This window comes from Stegostoma tigrinum, chromosome 25, assembly GCF_030684315.1.
Source record: "Stegostoma tigrinum isolate sSteTig4 chromosome 25, sSteTig4.hap1, whole genome shotgun sequence".
Classification (NCBI taxonomy): domain Eukaryota; kingdom Metazoa; phylum Chordata; class Chondrichthyes; order Orectolobiformes; family Stegostomatidae; genus Stegostoma; species Stegostoma tigrinum.
Genome location: NC_081378.1, coordinates 23,923,810 through 23,945,917, shown reverse-complemented (window position 1 = coordinate 23,945,917; position 22,108 = coordinate 23,923,810). Strand labels below are relative to the sequence as shown.

Genomic DNA, 22,108 nt, shown 5'->3' with positions numbered 1-22,108 from the left:
ACCACACTGGGTGGAAGGGTTGGCTGTGAGGAGGATGCAGAGATGTCCGTGTGATTTGGACAGGCTGCGAGTGAGTGGGCAAAAACATGGCAGATGTAGTATAATGTGGATATATGAGGTTATCCACTTCGGTAAAAACAGGAAGGATGATTATATTTGAGTAGCTGCAAATTGAGAGTGGGGAATATTCAGTGAGACCTGGGTGTCCTTGTGCACCAGTTGCTGAAAGTAAGTATACAGGCGATAAAGAAGGCAAACTATATGTTAACCTTCATAGTGAGAGGACTCAAGTACACAAGCAACAATATTTTGCTGCAATTATATAGTGCATTGTGAGGCCACACCTGGAATATTGTGTGCAGTTTTGGTCTCCTTATCTGAGGAAGAATGCCCTGACCATGGACAGAGTACAACAGAGTTTTATCAGACTGATTTATATGAACAAAGACTGGATTGATTTTTGGGCTATAGAAGGAGTGCAATGAAAGTTTGCCAGTCTGATTCCTGGAATGGCAGCACCTCATAAGGAGAGGTTGAGTCTCTTAGAAATTATTCATTGGTGTTTGGAAGAATAAGGGGTGATCTCATAGAAACCTGCAAAAAGCTAACAGGACTAGACAGGTTAGATACAGGAAGGATATTCCCGATGGTTCTGGATTCCCCCACCAGAGGTCATAGTTTAAGTTTAAGGTTTTAGTACTGAGATGAGGAAAAATTGAGCTCGATGATCAGCATGATCGTACTGAATGACAGCATGGGCTTGAGCAGTCGAATGGACTACTCTTACCTTCTATGTATGTAGTGGATTTACTTACTAACAAGGAGATCTGATGGGTTTTTTTATTAACGATGTTTGAAATTCATACAGTGATGAGAAAATTCCATCTTAACATCAGCTCTGCAACACTAGTGGGTAATATCAATCTCTATTCAGCTAATTTAAATACTCCAAGTGAGAAGTGTAGATTCTAAACAAGCTAGAAGAATGACCACAACTTAATTTCAGTGGTACCATATTTATGATTTACTATTTCATACAGTTGTCTTGTTTCCATGTTGTCCTGTTTGATTTCTACTTATTGAGAATACAGTAGATGATATAGGTGGTATGTACGCACCTGTTTGAAGTTATATATTTCCATTAATAAAGAGAGGTTTGTGTCATATATACTTTTTGAGAAATAAGATTGAAATGTAACTTTTTCAGTGAAGGGCTATGCAAAGTAGGAATTCAGATGATGTCTCTACCTAATTAAATGTCTTACAGGATGTTAATCGTCATGCATTTAATCAAGTGACTACTGTACAAAGGTTTCAAAGATTTTGTGTTTTCTTATTAATTAAATGTGCACTTAATGGTTTTCTTAATGTATTGTCAAAAAATGTTATTTGTTATAGATTTGGATCCCACAAATATTGGAGATTCTAAGGACTACCACTTTAAACTCTGAGCTACAAGTAGCTAGCCTTCGAGTGCTGACTAATTTCTCCATTACCAATAATTATCATTACATGATGACCAATTACATTCCTCACTTCCTTAAGCTCCTGGTGGAAGGAACAGAAAAAATAAAGGTATGACTTGCTGACTGCAGCAGTATTTATTCTAATTTATTCATTCATGGGATGTGGACATCACTAGTTAACCAGCATTTATTGCTCACTTTAAACTTCCCTGAAAGAGCTGATGATGAGCTACCTTCTTGACCTGCTGCAATCTTTGCCATGTTCTAGATCCCATGTGCTGTTAGGAAAGGAGATTGACCCAACAAATATAGCTCTAAATGAGGACAGTGTGTGGTATGGAGGGAAACTTTACAGGCGGTGGTATTTCCATGTATCTTCTGCCATTGCTGCCTTTGTGGTAGAGGTTGTGGATTTGGTAGTGGCTGTCAGAGAAGCCTTTTGAATTGTTGCGTACCAATGCTGTTTTTGTGTATCAGCAGTGGAGAGAGTGGATGTTGAATATGGTCGATAGATCTTCAGTCAAGAAGGTTGTTTTGTTCTGGACTGTGTTGAGGATGATCTTGGAGCTGCACTGACTCAGATAATTGGAGAGAATGCTATCACACTGACCTGTGTTATAGATGGTCGACAGATAATGGGGAAGCAGGAGGTGACTTACTTGCTGCAGAATTCCTGGCATCTGACTTGCTATTGTAGTCACACTTGGATGTTGATCTAGTTCAGTTTCTGACTTTGCTTTTGGCTTTCAGGAAACAAGCATGATGCATTCTAAAGCACAATACTGTTTATTAAACGTAGTTTGTACACTTTAAATTGGATTTGGCGATTTTAACAAGGCAAAAACTGAACACTGGCAATCTTCCACTCATATTGCTCAAGAATAACATAGTCAGCTGCAGAATAAAGATAGTTTTACTGTGTCTGAATAACATTGCTGAATTCTTGTCTTTAGAGGTCGCCACTAGACATCATCTACGTATGTTTAAACTGAGCCATTTCAATATATGCCATTCTATGACTTTTATTAAGGGGGATACAAACATGTGTTTAAATAGAGGTTTTTTAATGCTGTATGACCATGTCCACTGAGTATAATGAGCCAAAACTATTTAACCAACCATTATTTAGCAGGATTTTTTTTATGTTTGATGGGCTGTGTGATGTTCTGTAACTTTTTGTCCCAAATTGCCACAGTCACTGGGAGATGGACTGGCATTCAACATTTTCTCCAATACCCAAAATGACCACCTTCCCAAAAAGTTCCATTCTGTTATGTGCCTTCTTTTCAAACAAAAATCTTGCTGTTTCTTCTTTTTTTCAGTCTTAACAGTATTTCCAGGCTATTCAGTCAAAATGGGTATCATCTCTAGTGGGGGTTAACAAGATGGTGTTCAGGAAAGAGGTTCCTGGTAACTTCTTTCCCTCTTTCTATTTTAAAGGCATTAAGATTTCTAGGCATATTATCATGTAACAGAACCTGTATTTGGATATGACATCTTCATGTCACCCAAATCTGGGAAAGTCTGATCTTCTGCATATGATTACATTATGTTATAACACAAACTTTCCTTTTTGGTTTCAGGAGTTAGAGCACTGAAATAACTGAATAAAATTACACCTGAAGGTCTTATGCAAATTACATTCTGCTTCCAAGCAGAACACGATCACTTTACCTCAGAAGATGTTTAGCCCCTTCCAAAGTATGCCAGCCTACTTCCTGGTCCTTTAAAGGGAAACCCTGTTTAAATGGCAACATAATGCAAAATAACAGCATATTGAAATAAGGACAAAATATGTAACTTCAAAATGGAACAGCACACATTCTACTTCTATTATAGATTTATGTAACCTCAACAAAACAAGCCTTGATAAGCAGTAGCAAAATAATGTAAATATTAGATTTTAAAAATTACCAGAAACCAAAATTTAAATTGAGGTTTTATTTGTAGCTGAGAGTCTCTGATCAATTATTTATTTGTACTTTAAACCATACATAAATGATATCACAGGTTTGGTATTTAATGTTTATCTCAGCTGGGGCAGTGATAGGGGAGCAAGGATTGGTCATAACATTCACGAGTTAGGCAAATAAACTGAAAGAGGTTGCAGTTTTGATACCTTTCCAGTATCCCTGCTGAAATCATGTGAGGGGGGGGAAAAAATCAGTTTGATTGTGATGTTTTCTGAACTCTAGATAGTGTGTTTCACGTTGTGAAGACTCACATGAAAAGTGGCAAGTTACCAGAAGGTGACTGGTGCCTGATGTACCACATACAGACTAGCGATCAAGACGGATGATGGCAGGGGGTCTAAATAGAGTTTCGATAAACAGCTGCCTTAATGGATTTTTATTTGTTCAAAACAACAGGTTCAAATATTGAAAGTCCTGATAAACTTGTCCGCAAACCCAGACATATGTCATGACCTTCTTAGTGCTCAGGTAAGATCCGTGCTAATGTTTTTCATTTTAAGTCCTGCACTTACACAGGATGAAAATAGAAAATAAATGTCATGGACACTAATTATACTGTAAAATAAAACATTCAAATAAAATGTCAAATTTTAAATAATATGTTGCCATTTTGTGCATTTAATGCAAAAAATGTGTGGGTAACTGGGATCGTATAGAAAATTAATAAATTAAATCAGCATTTGTTTTCAAGCAAGGAAATATTTAATATCCAGTTTTTGCCAGAAAAAGAATACTGTGGGCTCAACTGGACCCTTATCTAAAATGTGATTTATAATCTATGCTGTGATGTGTGTATATCATATGTTATACTTTATTTCAGGCACCATTGTCGTTGCTTTTATTGTTTGACAGCTGTGTAAACAAAGAAGTTCTTCTTCGACTGTTGATATTGGTGGCAAATCTAAAAGAAAATTTGAGTCTGTTGCAGAACTCTGTTCAGTATGAATATGAGGTGGATTCTCTCCATTCTGTACTATTTGGGAATGCAGTACCATTTTCCCACAAACTCACAAAGCTCATATTGTACCAAGATAATGAAGTGAAACAACAGATTGCTAGAATTATTACCAAATGATTTTAGGGACATATTATTTGTAGGGAGATACATGTAGTTTAATGTTTTAATGATCATATGAGTTACATGTGAAAGTTTGAATATGGATATTTGCTGTGATTTGGCAAACCAAGTTTCTACATGTATATTATTTTCAGGTAAACCCAGAGGGGAGCTTTTCCCAATATGCAGGTTAACTGTTCTTGAACCAGCGCTGGTTTTGTCATGATTGTGTTTGTATTTTTAGAAGTCTAATAGGTCCAGAAATAATGTTGGACTGCAGGCATTAACCCCGAAAAGCAACAATACAAAGAAAAATTAAGAATCCATTTTGTATCTTGTGATTGGAAAAACATTTTAAGTAACTTAAAATGCACAGTATCTGAAGTTTCCTTAAGTCTTCTTTATGAATCACTGTAACTGATGAAATATTATTAATGATGCTGACTTATTTTTATCTAATTATTTAAGCCAAAGTACTGTTATGCGTCTGATGTGGCAACATGATTATATTGAAAGAAATTTAAGTGACAAACATTCATGGTTAGCCATGATTGAATGGTGCAGCAGACCTGATGGGCTGAATGGCCCAATTCTGCTCCTATATTTTATGGTCTTATGCTATTGCATAGCTCCCTGAACTGGATGATGCGTATTAGCCAGGATGGCCAGAGAAAGGTAGAAGTGGCAAACAGACTAGTTACTCGTTACTTTCTGTGTGACGAACTAAAGATGATTTCAGGATAAAGCATGCCGTTGATAACAATTATGCAGAAATTGACAGAATACAACATAAAGACAGTTCCATTACTTAAATTTTCTGTATCAAGATATGAAAATCATAAGAAGGAAATAAGCACAGGGAGGCATTTGAATGCATTCAGTTGAGAAAGGACATTTGCTGAAATAGATTTCAGAGTGAAAGTGTTATTTATCAATATTAAGACTGTACTACCAAATTCATGTTTTTGTTTTGGAGTTAAGATTAAAGAATTTATAGTGTGTAGGATAAGGATTTTTCAGATATGACTTTGAGCCAGGGCCCTTTGGCTCTGTAGCATAGGCAGATATAGATTGAAGCTTCAATATCCAATCTTCGGATAATAAAATTGCATCTGCGTGTCGCTTTTATGTTCATCAAACATTTGCAAGAGTTAAAAGTTAAGTTTAAGAACTACAGTAATATCATTTGTGTGTTTTTTATTTTCCCAAATAAAATTTGTAACAAAATACAGTAACTTATGGACATTTTTTTCCCTCACAAAATAAGGTAAATGTTTTAAAAAGAAACGGGCCACATATTAGCATAACACTACATTTTGAATGTCATAAGATGTTTCAGGAACAAAGGCAGTTCCACGTTGGAAAAAGAATATCCAGCTGTTGAGCATTCTCATTTTTGAAGAGAATATGTCAAGTCAAGTAAGTTGGCATGTTTCTACACAGTAAATTAGTCTATTTAACAATTTTATTTTACTTCCTTTAGATCAAGCTATTCAGTAAAAGTCTCTTCAAAATTATATGAACACTTGCAATATTTTCTGAAATCTTTCAATCGAAGCAGCGAACAGTGTTCTCAAACTATTGATATTAAAATAAAACATTCTGAAGTACATTTTTTGGTCAAAATATATGCTATGTACTGAATGTATTGGGTTTGTGTTAATTTCTGCCAATTTGTAAGTTGCTCCAATCAACAAACTGATTCTGTGTGATGAGGTCCTAGATGTTTTCCCTGTCGAAAACTGCAATGACTGAAGTAGGTATGCAAAAATTGTCAATTCTTGATCATATCTTGTTTGTTGACCTCTCTGAATGTATTTCAAAAGACAAAACAACAGCTAAAATATTTAATCGTAATTTGTAATATAGTTTTTGAAGACCAAGTCTTTTAGCTGTTTTTCCTCCCATCTGCTCAAGCTTATTTGGAACACAAACCATATCAGACAGGAAAAAACCTTCAGTCAATTCATCATATACTGTCTTGGTCCTTTTTTTGCCTCGAGAGAAGATCCAGAGTGTTTTAATATTTCTTAACAAACCATATAGCTGAGAGCCAAAACTACATGCAGAACGTCAGCTGTGGTCTCCAGGCCAAATACATTTTTCAAATTACCTTAAATTATCAGTTGTGTCCCTTGTCTTTCATTCAAAGATTAGACAAGAGTCTAAGAACATTATTGCTGAGTATTAATAATTCTATTGATGGTGTAAAATTGCAAGATTTAAGTCTTACTTCTCAAACTTAATCAACACATCAATCTTCTGCTTACCAAATCCTCATAACCTTATGCTTCCTGTATTAAATTATACCTGCTATTTTTCTGCTGTATCATTTTGAGCTTATCCGGATAAACTTAAATTTGTACACATTGATATTCGTAATATACCTCTGCTCATGATTTGCACTTGTCCACTGTAAATTAAGAGAAAATTAAACTATACATGATTTGTCTTTTAACCTCTAGAAGTAATATACTTAATTTCAATCCATTCTTGACATAGAAATTTGTTTCAAGAACATTTTGCCCATTTAAAAAGCCCAACAGTATGGCTGTGGTTTTACTTTTCTAGTGGGATGATAGTGGAACATGTTTGGCATTTATGAAGCAAATGTAATAAAGTTTGCAAATTATAAAGAAATAGTGTTAGTGCACAGCGTATGATCACGGGATATGTCTAACCAAAAGTTGGCATTTGTACCTCTGGGAAGACATTGTTTTTGTTTTCAGTTGCTTTTACCAGGATTAACAAGGTTCTTGAAAATAAGAATATTCCAGATGCTGGAAGTCGGAAATAAAGACTGAAATACTAAAATATTATTGATTGATTGTAAACATCAACTCTGTTTCTGTCTCCACAATTTTCTGCTTTCTATTTCTAATACTTCGTTTTTATTAACTAGCTTCTATGTTGGTGATTAAATATCTTTTATTCAGTATGACCAGCAATTTCAGCGAGTGAACTTAATTAATTACCTTACCTTGAGAATTGGTGTTAAAAGTCAATCCTGTTGTAAATGGTGCTCCCATTAAGAATGAACCAAGGCATGCTCCAGAGATGATCTTGAACAACTGATGCTTGTACTTGTTTTAGTGGATTATTTGGGTGATTTGATGGCAGATGGTCTTCAAAAACAGAACATCTGGTTTTCCCCAGTTAGGAAAGTTGGTTAAGAAGAGGAGAACAGCCTGAGTATGTGTTTAACTATGAACTGCAATAAAACAGATGTAGAAGACAGATTGATTTTCTGCTTACATAAATAGAAGACTAACAATATGACATTGGGCTGCCCTGTCATTAGAACGGAGAATTCTTCACAGCAACTGTAGTGATCGTAATAAAGTCAGCTAGGTAGATCTCGTTGAGTATGATTTCCCTGATTGCCCAGATTAACAGCCCTAATCAGGGAGCCTTCGCTGACAATATCTGCAAGGTTAGTGGTTTGAGATAACCCAGGCAAGGAACTTCTTCAGTTATTTCAGATCAAACAATTAAATTGACCATGTACCTACATTTTAACCCACTAGAAATCTATAACAGGATTGGATTCAACTAAACCTGTAAACAGGAATGTTTGGGAGTCTGTTTAGTTTAGTATGATGCCAACAGCATAGGTTCAATTCCTGTCATCGCTGAGACTGCTATGAAGGACTCTCATCTACCCCCTCCCTCCCCCCTCTTCCCCCCCCCCCTTCTCTCTCCCTGTAATGAGAGAGAGGGAGAGAGTAGCCCTATGGTCTGGTAAGACTATTGCAGCACAAGTACAATAAACATGAGTGTTGGAGGCTCTGTTCGTTCGTTCTGAGGATGCTGAGCCACTGTCTGGGTGAATTCCATCCAGGGCTGTCCAGAATGAAGATGTTGGTGAGAAGTTATGATTGGTGACCAGAATTGGATGCAGATATATCTGCCCTGGTGGGGCAGTGCACTGGAGAGGGGGGAGTAGCATCAGAAGTGCCAAGGCCAGACATAAGACCCCTGTAAGCAAAAGAGAGACAGTTTACTTCGGGGACAAGGTTTGACACACAAACCACGGAAATGGCCCTGGATAGGTAAGAAACGTAGTCGATATTAGGTCAAGTCTGTGAAGTTCAGGTATATGAGGCAGTCTGAACAAACATGCGGATCTTATGAAAGCTGCAAACTCACAAACGCAATAGGAGCAGAACACTCACCCATCAGATCATCCAGCATAGCTATCGGAACCTATGTAATCTCCCCTTCACAGAACATCAAAGAAACCTTTGAGTGTGAAATAGACACAATGGATCTTGCAGCCTTGGCACCTCTAACTATGAAGAAAGGGATGAATTTCTTCTGAAATACTGGGCATGAGGCGGACTACAATCTGGTACATACCACCTGTATCCGAAGCCAAATCATCAGGAATTGGACCCGGTGTAAAAACGCCCAGGAGAGGCTACTAGAAAAAGAACAGGCCTACATTTCCAGACTTCACGGAAGAGGGATGTAGTGCTGACAGATATAAACTGGAGTGTCAGAGGCTCTGCTCAGTCTTGAGAGCTAGTTCTGAGGACCAGTGTTAAGTACTATGCATGTTCATATGCAGGGTGACTTGGTCAGGTAATACTGACCACTGGAGTTATTTCAGTAACCTCAGTTGATGAAGGAATTGAATCTGTGTTGGTGTTGCTCTTCACTGCAAACCAATCCCCAACAATATGACACCTAGTAATATCAAAAGCAAGGTTACATCATTGGGCAGCTGTGTTATAACATTTATGTTATTACACATTCTCCTCGCTGGTCAGCAGACTATCTTAATTCTGTTATGAAGACTTCATAGAGAATTGGGTCATGAGCAGGAAACTTTGAATAGGAGTAAGGGGTTCCTTTTCAGGTTAGTAACCTGTGACCAGGGATCAATGCTGGGACTGCAACAGTTTTCATATATATGAATGACCTGGAGGAAGGAAGTGAATGTACTGTAACCAAATTTGCAGACAACACAAAAATGGATGGAAAAGCAAGTTGTGAAAGGTATTGCAGGCAGGTTCAGTAAGAGCCAAAAAGTTAGCAAATAATTTGGGGAAAATGAGAAGATGTTCATTTTGGAATGGCAAAAAAAATCTTATTTAAAAGGAGAAAAAACAATGCAGAAAGCTGCAGCACAAAGGGAGTTGGGTGTACTTGTGCATGAAACACAGAAAGCTAGCCCTGAAGTGCAGTGGGTACTCAGGAATGTTGGCCCTTATTTCAAGAAAGCTAGAATATAAGAGAATACTTACGGTAACTGTATAAGGTACTGGTGAGGCCAAATCTGGAGTTATGAGCAGATTTGGTCCCCTTATTTAAGTAAAGATGTTTCATTTGGAGGTAGTTCAAGATCAGGTTCACCGGGATGTTCCCCAGAGTTGTTACTGTGTAATGAGCAAAGGTTGAATAGGTTGGGATTCATTGGAATTCAGAAGAATGAGAGGTGATCCTGTTGAAATGTATAGGATTTTTAAGGGGTTTGACAGAGTAAATGCTTGGTGGATGTTTCCACTCAAGGGAGAGTGTAGGACCAGTGTGCAAAGTCTCAGAATAAATGGGCCTTCAATTTAAGACTTAAATGAGGAGGAATTTCTTCTGAGGGTTTACAGTCTTGAAACTCATTGCCCCAGACAGCTGTTGGTGCAAGTTCTTGAGTATATTTAAGCCTAAGATAGATCCTTGATCAGTAGGGCTATTAAGGGCTCCAGGGAAATGACAGGAAATTGTATGAGGAATGTCTGATCAACCATGGTCCTGTTGAATGGTGGAGCAGGGTTAAGGGGGTCTACTCTTATTCCTATTTCATATGGTCTTGCTTAATGATATTTGCAGACTTGAGTTAGAATCCTCGACTTTTATTTTCTCTGAAAGTTAATGAAGGACATTGGACCTTCTTTTTGTAAACCAGATATTTCTTGGTAGTCACATGTCTTGTGGTAATTGCTTGTTTCTTGGAGACCCCTGCCTGGATTAATGACTACCTGTTTGCAATGTCTGCTTTGGAAATTGTTGAGAGTAGTTAATATCTAGCCTGCAGAAGGAAGGGAGCTGTCCAGTTTAGCAGCCCTGTTTTCTGGAATAGAACTATTGTTGTGGATACAGTGTTGTATCTAGAATTCTGGTCCAGATGCTGTTCCATGAGAAGCCTCTGAAAATATCAGAAAGATTCTGTCTAAATGACTGCTTCTACAAAGGTTCTCAGCAACAGCTGTATGTGTCCAACATCTGTCTATACCAGAATATCAGATGGATAGCCATATGAACATCCTAAACCTTTATTCTTTTTACCTTCAAGAACAAGACTTAATGGCCGAAAGTGTGTTTTCTCAAAGTGAATTTCTGCAAACAAATCTATTTTTCTTTTACGATAATAAAATGTGAGGCTGGATGAACACAGCAGGCCAAGCAGCATCTCAGGAGCACAAAAGCTATTTTTCTTTTACCTTGTGTTTGCGTGCATGTGCATTTGGATTTTTTTAAAGGAGTAAATTATGTTGCTTATTACAAACCAATTCTGCATCTAATGGAATAATGTTTTTTGAAAAATTTTGTTTATTGAATAAAAAGCCTTTAACCAGGTTTATTTAATTCTAGCATAGAAAAAAACATGACTGGTCATATTGGGAACCAGATAAAACAATTGCAAAAACGTTGTGACCCGTGAATTTCAGGGACTTGGGAAAGACAGCACACTTACCTCAGTCACTGATAAGTCTAACTTTGTTAACCCCTTCTAATTTCTCCTTTAGTGCTTTGTCATATTATCTGAATGTCCTAAAACACTCTGCCAATTTATCTTCATATTGAAGTTCAGCCATAATTATTGTAGCCAGATTCAACAATTAATTTATGTGTATTAAGCTTCCACATATTTCAAACAGGAAGAATATTCAATGTGCCAGTCATTGGTGATGTCGTCTTCTGAATCTTTAATATTGTTTATTTCTCAAGGGACACCACAGTTCTTACACCTGAAGTTATAGTCACTATAGAACTCTAGCTTTTCTTTTATTAATAAAATGTGATGCTGGATGAACACAGCAGGCCCAGCAGCATCTCAGGAGCACAAAAGCTGACGTTTCGGGCCTAGACCCTTCATCAGAGAGGGGAATGGGGTGAGGGTTCTGGAATAAATAGGGAGAGAGGGGGAGGCGGACCGAAGATGGAGAGGAGAGTATAGGTGGGGAGGTAGGGAGGGGATAGGTCAGTCCAGGGAAGACAGACAGGTCAAGGAGGTGGGATGAGGTTAGTAGGTAGGAGATGGAGGTGCGGCTTGGGGTGGGAGGAAGGGATGGGTGAGGAAGAACAGGTTAGGGAGGCAGAGACAGGTTGGACTGGTTTTGGGATGCAGTGGGTGGAGGGGGAAGTGCTGGGCTGGTTGTGTGGTGCAGTGGGGGGAGGGGACGAACTGGGCTGGTTTTGGGATGCGGTGGGGGAAAGGGGAGATTTTGAAGCTGGTGAAGTCCACATTGATACCATTGGGCTGCAGGGTTCCCAAGCGGAATATGAGTTGCTGTTCCTGCAACCTTTGGGTGGCATCACAAAACGTGACGTCAGCTTTTGTGCTCCTGAGATGCTGCTGGGCCTGCTGTGTTCATCCAGCCTCACATTTTATTATCTTGGATTCTCCAGCATCTGCAGTTCCCATTATCTCTAGCTTTTCTTTGAATTTGCTTTTTAAAAAAAAAACTAACTCAAATAATTCAAATTCAAACATGCAGACGCAGTAACAGGAAAATAGACACTTTAATTTTTTTTATCTGTGAACAGTGTCTTTGAGAAGTTAATTGGAGTTTCTTCTCCATTTTTACATTTCATCATATCTTCATGATTTCACCTCAGCTTCTAATCCATTCTAATCATGCAGAAACTATGAACTCACAGTTAAATGTTATTTGAAAAGGAGTATTACAATTGTAACTACAAAACACATAACCGTCAGCCATTCAAACTTTACATTTTTTTATATTGGAAAATAAGCACAACAGATTATATCCCACGGTTAAAAGTACAACATCTCCACCATTCCCCTAAGAAAATTGATTAAAAACAATTAAAACATCTCTGTAGAGGAGACACATTGGAATTTATAAAACAGCCAGAAAAACAATGTAGAGGTTAATTAATATCAGACAGAGCCAAAGTTCCAGCAAAGCATCTTTGAATTAACTGTGCAGCGAACCATTATCCTTTCCCACAGTCTTGCATCTTCTAATTATGTAGCATACTCTTACTTTTGCAACGATTACCAATAATTTGGCTCACAGCCAAATTTATTCGTAAAATAATGATAACCCACATCTTTGTACAGTCACCTAACCTCATTTATAGTGTCAATTTAATTCCTGCTTATTAAAGAGGCACTTATCTTAAGGCCAATGTCACATTTCAAGTTCAAGGTTATAACTGAAGCTACATTGAACTAGCTGGAACTATATAGTGTATTTAATTACAGTAAAGCTTTGTGCATTTCACATGCTTTAAATATGCATTAATTTAAATTGTGCAAACTTAACATTTCTGGCAAACGTGCAGGTGGCAGGTTGAATACATCTACAATGGAAGACAATCATTGGTTCACTTTAGGCAGCCAACAGCTGCAAAACCCAAATATTTAGCCAAAGCATTTAGCATTAAAAGTGTATTTCGGTACTTTGATAAAACAAACACTATTTGGACTTCAACCAATTTTTTAAAAAAAGGAAAAGAAAACTTTACTTGACAAAGCTAGCATTTGTAATGCTTGTTTTTGAATATGTGCAATAAGGTTAAACTAGGGTGACAACTTATAAACTAATGGCATTTCAGTCAATTTTCAGCCCAAAATTAAAAGTATGGTTATTAGAAATGAAAGCCTAGTTCTACTCATCTTAGCGAAACAGCCACACCTAGTTTATAATCTATATCTGTTTTCATTGAAAAGCTTCATTTTCACCCAGATTCTTCGATTCTCCATGCTTCAAAACAAAGAAATCCTCTGGTTTCAATCCATATCTTTCTCGAGCTTCCTCAAGTTTCCTTCGAGGTTCCAAGTAGTACTGGAATTGAAATAATAGTTTAATAATGCATACTAATACACATAAAGGAAAATATAATTATGACAACATTAATGGTAATAAACTATTTATCATTTCAGTATGATCTCTAAACTGCCATCTTAAAATTTTACACTTCATTCATTAACATTTTACTTTTTTCTCCTCTGTTGCTCATTTTAAGATCCACTCCATTCCTTACTTGAGAGATCAGGAAGTGACTTCCCCATGATAGGTGACAGGGAGGTATAAAGACCAAGCTAGAGTAATTGGATTGCTATTTTTCCTTCCCAAATCATCGTTAACACTTTCACACTTATCCTACCTTGATGCTAATGTTAGCAATTGGTCATAGGGCAAGTTAGTTTAACTGATGCTGTTCTCCCATTTTGTGATAAAGATATACTGGGACACCAATTGCACAAATCATCATTCAGCTCTACATCACACTTCAGAACCGAATTGTTTGTGAAATCAAAAAAATCATGCGTTACATTCTACACGTATGTTCTGAAGATATAGCAACTTAAAATGAACAGGTCCTAAAAATGAACTCTCCACACGTATTTGGCATGCATTTAATATGATGCCAGTAATGTGTCAGCATCTGGCTCCGGCTCATTACCATGATTTTAGAGTGGAGCCAATGATAATCATGCTGATGTGTGGCTACACACCCTAACAGAGATCCAAAATAGCAAGGACGATCATGAGTTACAGCTAGTTACAATGATTAACACCTGGATGTACCCCTTAAAACAGAAACTCATTGCGGCTGAAGCAGATAGTGAAAATCCTTCTGCAAGTCATGCTGATATACAAATTGGTGGTCATGCGAAGGAGGCTGTCCAGAAATCTGCCGAGAAGTCAATGGAATGTGACAGCTGTAACCGTCAATGCGAGATAATCCAGGTAATCAATGTCCCTAAGGACGTGAATGCAGTGTTGTGAAGAAAAAAATTAGTCGCCTTACACGAATGATTAAGTGACTTAATCTTTAAATATCCATAGCCCACCAACTACAAGCTTCATATAATGCACCAAAATCGTCATCATTTATCAAATTGCCAATCAGTATTCTGAACTAAAATTCACAGCTGCATCTGCATTGCTGCAGCAAGCTTCATATGTGGATCTCTCAACCTGCAGACACCGATAGGCACTAACCATGACAGCCACATCAGCTAAACAGATTGTACCATATTAACTGATATACGTCCGATGTATCACTGCTGCCATGCAAGCTCAGGCAGTTGCTTTCATGGTTTCAAGTGCCATTGCTTAATATCATCTCCATTCCCTACTTGAGAGATCAGAACATGAATTTCCATGATAAATGACAAGGAGGAATTAAAGAGCAAGATGGGGTAATTGGATTGCTGATATTTCTCTACAAATCATTGTCAAAAAGAAAATTTCACTTAACTAGGCGGCAACATGGTGGCTCAGTGGTGAGCATTGCTGCTTCACAGCGCCAGGAATCTGAGTTTGATTCTACCCAAGGGCAACTGTCTGTGTGGAGTTTGCATGTTCTCAGTGACTGGGTTTCCTCCAGGTGTTCTGGTTTCCCCCCGCAGAGTACAAAGATGTGCAGGTTAGGTGGATTGGCTATGCTAAATTGCCCGTTGTGTTCAGGGATGTGTAGATTTGGTGGGTTGGGGGATGGGTCTGGGTGGGATGTCTTCGGATCAGCGAGGACTTGTTGGGTTTAAGGGCCTGTTTCCACACTGTAAAGATTCTATGATTCTTCATTTCTATGAACTACTTTGATGCCAATATTAGCAATTGGTCATATAGGAAATTAGTTTAATGATCTGGGAGGTCATGCCTATTGAAGCTGGTTGAATTTTTTGAAAAAGTGACCAAACGTTTAGATGAGGGTCGTGCATTTCAGCAAGGCCTTTGACAAGGTATATATGGGAAACTAATAAAGAAGATGATAAAACACAGAATATAGGGTAAGTTGTCAAGGTAGATCCAAAATTGGCTTAGTAGCAAGAGACAGAGGACGGTGGTAGAAGTCTGTGGTGCTGGAGGCTGATATCCAGTGGTGTAACAGAGATCAGTACTGGATACCTTATTGTTTGTGATACATATAAACAATGTAGATGACAATGTGGGAGTTATGATACGTAACTGCAGATACCACAAAGATTGGCCAAGTGGTTCATAAGTGAGGGAGGTGGTCTTGGATTACAGGAGAATATAAATGGATTAGTCAGATCAGCTGATGACATTTAACCCTAATAACGATAGAATCCCTACAGTGTGCATGCATTGTTCAGGTCAGCAAGTCCACCTCAACCCTCCAAAGAGCATCCCACCCAGATCCATTCCCCTGCCTCAGCCCTGTAACCTTGTAATTCCTGTGGCTAAGCCAGCTCATTTGCACAACTCTGAACACACTTGATTGGCCTTGTTAAATTGTCCATCGAACCTGCACATCTTACAACATTAGGAGAAACTGGTGCATCCAGAGGAAACCCATGCAGACGTAGAGAATGTGCAAACACCACACAGTCACCCGAGGGTGGAACTGACCACAGGTCCGGCAGCAGTGCTAACCACTGAGTCACCGTGCTACCCTGGTAAATTTGAAGTAATGCACTTTGGAAGAAGTAACAAGACAAGGGAGTATTCAATAAATGACAGGACACTAGGAAGTTAAGAAGAACGTAGGGATTTTGTGGTGCTTCTTTACAAATCCCTGAAGACGATAGACAAGTTAATAGATTAGTTAAAAACGCATACCAGGACACATCCTTTTATCAGTCATGGCAACAGCTGTGAAGAGAAGGGAGGTGAGGTTGAAGGTGTACTGCACTTTGGTGACCAGAACTGCAACAGTACTCCAGCTGTTGACTAACCACAGTATAGGAATAACGTCATTGCACTGGAGAGGGTGCAGAGGAGAATCATCAGGCTGAATGGACAGCTTTAGCTATGAAGGAGAGGCTGGATTCACTCATTTTATTTTCTTTTGTATAGGGGGGACTGATAGAGGTGTGTAAGATAATAAAAGAGGCATGGACAAGGTGGATAAAAAGCAGCTGTTCCCCTTGCTGGAAGGATCAGCAACAAGATGGCACAAATTGAAGGTGGAAAGCAGTTGGTTTAGAGGGGATTTGAAGCAAGCTTTTTTCACCAGGGGGTGACAGATCTGAAATGCACATCTGGGAGGGTAGTTTAGATGGGCAACCTCACAACCATTAAAATGTATTTAGATGATCACTTAAAGTAATAGCATTCAAGGCTCTGAGCCTAGTTCTAGAAAGTTGGACTAAACTAATTTAGAATAGTTTTGGCATTACAGACGATAGGCCAAAGGCCCTCTTGTGTACTGTATGATTCTATGATTGAATCTCTCATTGTATAACAATATATACACCATCTGGCTTATTACCATTTGGCTCTACGTCACACTTAAGATTCAAAAAATAATTTGGTTCTAAAGTTGAACAGATTCCAAAATTGCACTGCAGCTTGTGATGCATGAATATCTGGCATCCAATCACCATGATGCAAACAAACCAGCACTCGTATTGTCACCACTACTCTTCCATTGGCCTCCCAGCAACAGCAGTCAGCTAGCCCATACCTGCTGCCACCATTGCAGAGATGAGAGCAATCCAAAGGCTGGCCTTATTGGCTCAAAGTTGCTTGAGTTTGTCCAAGGCCATTTTTAAAAATCTGTTCATGGATTGAGGATGTCACTGGCTGGGCTATCATTTATTGCACTGCCTAATTGAGAAGGTGGAAGGCAGGAACTTTAAAAGGGACTGCCTTCTTGAATTATGGTAGTCCACGTGGTGTAGGTACTCCCACAGTTCTGTTAGGGTTGGAAATCCAGGAGTTTTGACACTGCAACAGTGAAGAATGTGATATGGTTCCCTGTTACGTTGTTGTGTGGTTTGGATGGAAACGTGCAAATATTGATGTTCTCATGTAATTGCTGTATTTATCCTTCTGTGCGGTAGATGCCGTGATTTGGAAGGCACGGTGTAAAGAGCCTTAGCAAGTTGCAACAGTGCATCTTGTAGAGAGTACACAGCATAAATGATCGTCCATTGATGATAATGAAAGTTGAAATTGCCAGATAGGGTAGACTTCAGTCCTTTCCTTGTTTTTACCATTTATAGAATAATACCTTGCTGTTAGCCCTTCCGAACTGCATTACCTCATTTTCTTAAGTTGAATTCCATTTGCCACGGTTCTACCCATTTGATCAGATCCTTGATATCTCCTGCAGTTTACAGCTATCCTCCTTACTGTCTACCACCACCTGTCATGTGAAATTCTTGATCATACCCCAACATTTAAGTCCAAATCATCAAGATACACCACATCAGCAAGGGCCCAACACCAAGCTTCTGTTGAATCCCATTGGAAACAGACTTCTAGTCACAGAAATAATCCTGTACCATCACTTTGCGAACTCCCAGCAGAGTTGAGTATATAGCTATTAGAAACAGACATATTTATGCATTAAGAGAATTGGAAAATGGAAGATTTAAACAATTTCCGGGCTGCAAAAGGCGTGTAAATTCTTGGAAAATGTCAAGAGTCAAGGAATATTGTAGGCTGTCTACTGAAAAAGAAAATGACTTCAGAAAAATAGACAATCTATAGCTTTAAAAGGGCAGCTAAGGGATCTTTAATTACCTTAATTGCTAGACAATTTAGTATAAGTATTGGAAGAGGGCTATTGATGAAGATTGCCTAGCAACAGCTTCTGGACTTTGTTTTGCCACACAGAGAGAAATAGCAAATTACGACACTCTAAGAGGGGAAGTTGAAAGAAAGCTGCCAGTTGTTGGAAGGGTTAGCAAGGAAATGAGCTCTTTCTGAGTGAGGCGTTGATGAATCCTCAAAATTAGAAGTGAGAATTTCTAACTTTCCAGCTGAAGCTGAAATCTTGTCTGAAGATCTTCCGTCATTTTGCTGACCAAAAGCAATTGGAACATTTCAAAAGGAAATCAAAGGAACTATGAGATATCAACCCATTCTTTTCAAATTTGAACTCCTACAAAGGGTTTTCTTTCATTTTTTAAATTATATATTTCCAACCATAATACCTCTGCAGAACTGTGTCATCTTGAAATGTTTGTGTATGAATATGGATGTTTATAATAAAGGAGAATATAATGTGACCCCTGCACAGTAGCCTAGTTGTTAACCAGTTTTGCTACCTCTAAAAGGCAAAATACGCGTTTCCAAGTGTTACTTTTGAGTTTATTGAAGAAACTTGGTAAAAATCTCTTTTGTTCTAGATAACAGTAATAAAGAAAAATTATTAACCATTTTGGTGATTATACTCTTGCAGTAGCAGAGCTTAAGTTCCAGTGCAGTACTCCAGCCAGAATCATAGCTTTTCAAAATTACGTTTGTATTACGTTGAGATAATTGTAGTGCCCAAAAACAGGACATTATCGATCCAAATTTTATGCCAAATAATTCTAACTAATTCTTGACTACATTTTGAGACACAAAATTCCAGCTAAATCAAATAATACTGTTCAATTATTTAAAGGAATAACACAAGTTCATATCACAGATAAAATATATACCAATAACTGAATGCAGAAATTGTATGAAAAGCTCTATTTTATTGGACCAATTAATCTATTGTGAAGTGAAAAATCTTCCTTTACAATCTCACCTTCCCCACTCCAAAACCCCAAGCAGCTTTCAGTAGCCAGCTTTTTTCTGTGTCACACTCCTGGATCTTAGACGTAAGATATAGGAGTAGGGTAAGGTTAAAATAATATTGGAAAATATCCATGACGTAAGTGAAAATGATCCATTAAGATGACCCCTTCCGTATTTTTTCTCAATGTTATAGAAACATCTTGAGTCTTTACTTAGTGTCTTTCAGCTGCAACTCCATTAATATTCTTTTAAACGGACTTAGACTACATGTAAGTGATTCAAGATACTCTGCCAAGCATTACATTTGTAGACTATGAAATAATTGATTAGAGTTTATTTTCTCTCTAAAACACTTGCAAATTTCTGTTCTAATTGAAATCTTATGGCAGGAATCTCTTTCAGTGCAAACCTAAAATGGCACTTTTTCAAAATAGCACTGTTGATCATTCTTTGCTTCAAGCCAAAATAATCACTTCTAGATATCTGCAAATCTAATTAATTATAGTCTAATTATAGTATACTCAATATGAAGAAAACTATATATCTTGACAAGACTATTTTAAGGTTATGAGTTGGAGATTTCTTGAAATTGCTGTTTATGAAGTGGTACTAACCATAAATTAGGTCCTGGACCAAAATCTGTAATATATACACATTATGGTTTTAAAAATGCATGTTTTCCTGTTTTGTTATTTACTGCAATAAAACTTCCTTTTGAAACTGCATTAAAAATGTACTTTGGCACACAGTGTCTTGTACAGTCATGGAATTCTTGCAGTTCCCAGAAAGTAAATACAAAAGCCCCTCCTCCTCTAATACACAATTACACTTTGATATAGATGAAGCAGGGCTTGTTATGGTGGTTAATTCAACCCCCCCCCCCACCCCCCACCCCAACCCTTCCCATTTAACCAAAATAAAGTCACCCTGTAAGTTGCTGAAAGTAAGAGTTGATAATGGGCTGGTGAGGGAAAATAGAAGTCTAATTTCTTCATGAATAATGGGATCAACAGTAAACGTTGCAAAAGGAAACAACAAAAGAAGGAAGCTAGATGAATTAGAGTCAAAATGAGCAAAGGAAGAGAAATGAAGGAATTAGAATAATAAAGAAAAATGAGACTGATGAAAAATAAGAAGAAACAATTACATTTCAGTCTGTAAGGGTCACCTGCTCATTGGATAAATTCACTAAGCCAGAATTTTTTTTCTATAAATTTCACATATTTGAAAAAACATTGGATTTGATTTTATCAAGGTTTCCCTCTGTGAGCACCTTTGAACTTACTCAAATCAACTTCATGCAGCTCACCTCATTATGTGTACACCATTCCTCTATACAACACCCACAACTTGCATTACTGTATGGTCACAAACAGAAGTACTTGTCACTGCTGAGAACTTAACAGGATTTCTTGCACTGGTGCCATATTTAAAGCCCAGCCATGCCCAACTACCACCCACCAGGAACTGCCCTTCACAGTGCAAGTAGTTACACAAGAGCAAAATAGTATCATCTCAGGAGGCATGGGTAACATTTCATTGAAAATAGAATCCGAAATTTCTAAATGTATTACCTTTTACATTATCACCATTTGCAGTAGCACAACAAGAAGTCCACAGGCTATGCAACCTTAGCACCACACCATGTTCAAGCTTGCCTAGGGGTGTGCTACAATTTCCCTAATACGCATTGTAGAACATGTTAGAAAGCTTTTAAATGGTTGAAAATATTAACCACTATTGAATGACAGAGTGAAGAAAAAGCAAAAAGGAAAAGGCTGCTTTTGCTTCAAGGAACAAACAGGGACCTTGCCTTTTGAGCTACAACAAATTTCTAGTCAATGAATGACCACTATACCCAGCTCACATCTACAGGAATCTGGTGTCATTTAGACCCCATCTGGTTTGTTGCATCTGATGCTCCAGTGATCTATCATGCTGAAGATTATGTTCCTGCGGCTCGACATCTTTATCTTCCTCCATGGAAGACTGCTGCCATTCTCCGCTGCTTCAGAGTCCGTCACATCTCCTTTTTGCCTGCTCCAGTTGTGCACAGCATTCTAGGATTATGCAGCACCTTCAACCTCCACTGTACTCCAAGGAATCCCAACTGATCCAAGCATCACAACCTCATCTTCAGGAGGCCTACTCTCTGCTCCACAATTGCCCTGACGGATGAATGGTTACACTGCATAATGGGGCTTACGTAACGGAGTAGCCTCCCAGTAACTAACCTTGTCCTTGCAATGAGTTAGGAACATAGCAACTTCTATGGCACCTGGTGCAGATTTCTAAGATGTGATACTGATGATCACAAATGACTCATTTAAGAGAATGAAATCTTTCTGTTAAATCAAGTTATCCACGATATATAGCACTCTCATATGATTGAGAATCATATCAGGAAACAAAATGATAATAAGTGGCTTCTCAGAGGTTTGGAGTGGCAGCTTTCATGGTCTGCAGGATCTAGCTAATGCAGTGGGCACTCAGAATGAATGTGTATAGTCTATAGCAACTGGCTCCTGCAGGAAGTTAGCTCTGTCTCACCTCAGGAATAATGATTGTTTTCTAAGAGGCTTGAAGTCGAATGTTCTTTGTGAGCAATATAACTTCATTTGTTTAGCTCCTAGATTCAGGCTTTATGGTTATTCCTAAAAAGTTATTGGTGCTTTATTAACAAATAACGTTAATTCTCTTTTTCCTTAAATTAGATTAATGCTTCCTGTTTTTGTGTGTCCAATTCTGGCTTTTCGAATCAAACATCAGTTATTGATCCAGGAGCAACAAATTAAAACCACAAAAACATGTTGATAACATGACTCTTTCAAGCAAATATGGCTGACAGACAACACTGGTTCTTGCCCATGTATAAACCAAGAGCTTATGCAATTCAGCACATACTTTGAAGCAAGCACATTCCAGACACAA

At 38.0% G+C, this 22,108-nt stretch overlaps 2 protein-coding genes across 12 annotated transcripts in view; one reads left to right on the top strand and one right to left on the bottom strand.

Annotated features, from left to right (window-relative positions):
• The window catches only part of armc10 (armadillo repeat containing 10), a 57,087-nt gene that overhangs the window by 10,816 nt on the left and 24,163 nt on the right, over window positions 1–22,108 (top strand). For 2 of the 6 annotated variants that reach the window (XM_059654569.1, XM_048554239.1), the window contains 3 exons: window positions 1,399–1,575; window positions 3,836–3,907; window positions 4,260–5,807. In XM_059654569.1, the coding sequence (XP_059510552.1) occupies window positions 1,399–1,575; window positions 3,836–3,907; window positions 4,260–4,514 (504 nt within the window). In that variant the 3' untranslated portion in view covers window positions 4,515–5,807. The other 4 variants (XM_059654572.1, XM_059654571.1, XM_059654573.1 and 1 more) reach the window with 4 other exon arrangements.
• Window positions 12,221–22,108, bottom strand: part of napepld (N-acyl phosphatidylethanolamine phospholipase D) — a 42,929-nt gene continuing 33,041 nt past the window's right edge. For all 6 annotated transcript variants that reach the window (XM_048554238.2, XM_059654567.1, XM_048554233.2 and 3 more), the window contains one exon: window positions 12,221–13,531. In XM_048554238.2, the coding sequence (XP_048410195.1) occupies window positions 13,406–13,531 (126 nt within the window). In that variant the 3' untranslated portion in view covers window positions 12,221–13,405. The remainder of the gene's footprint in view (window positions 13,532–22,108) is intronic.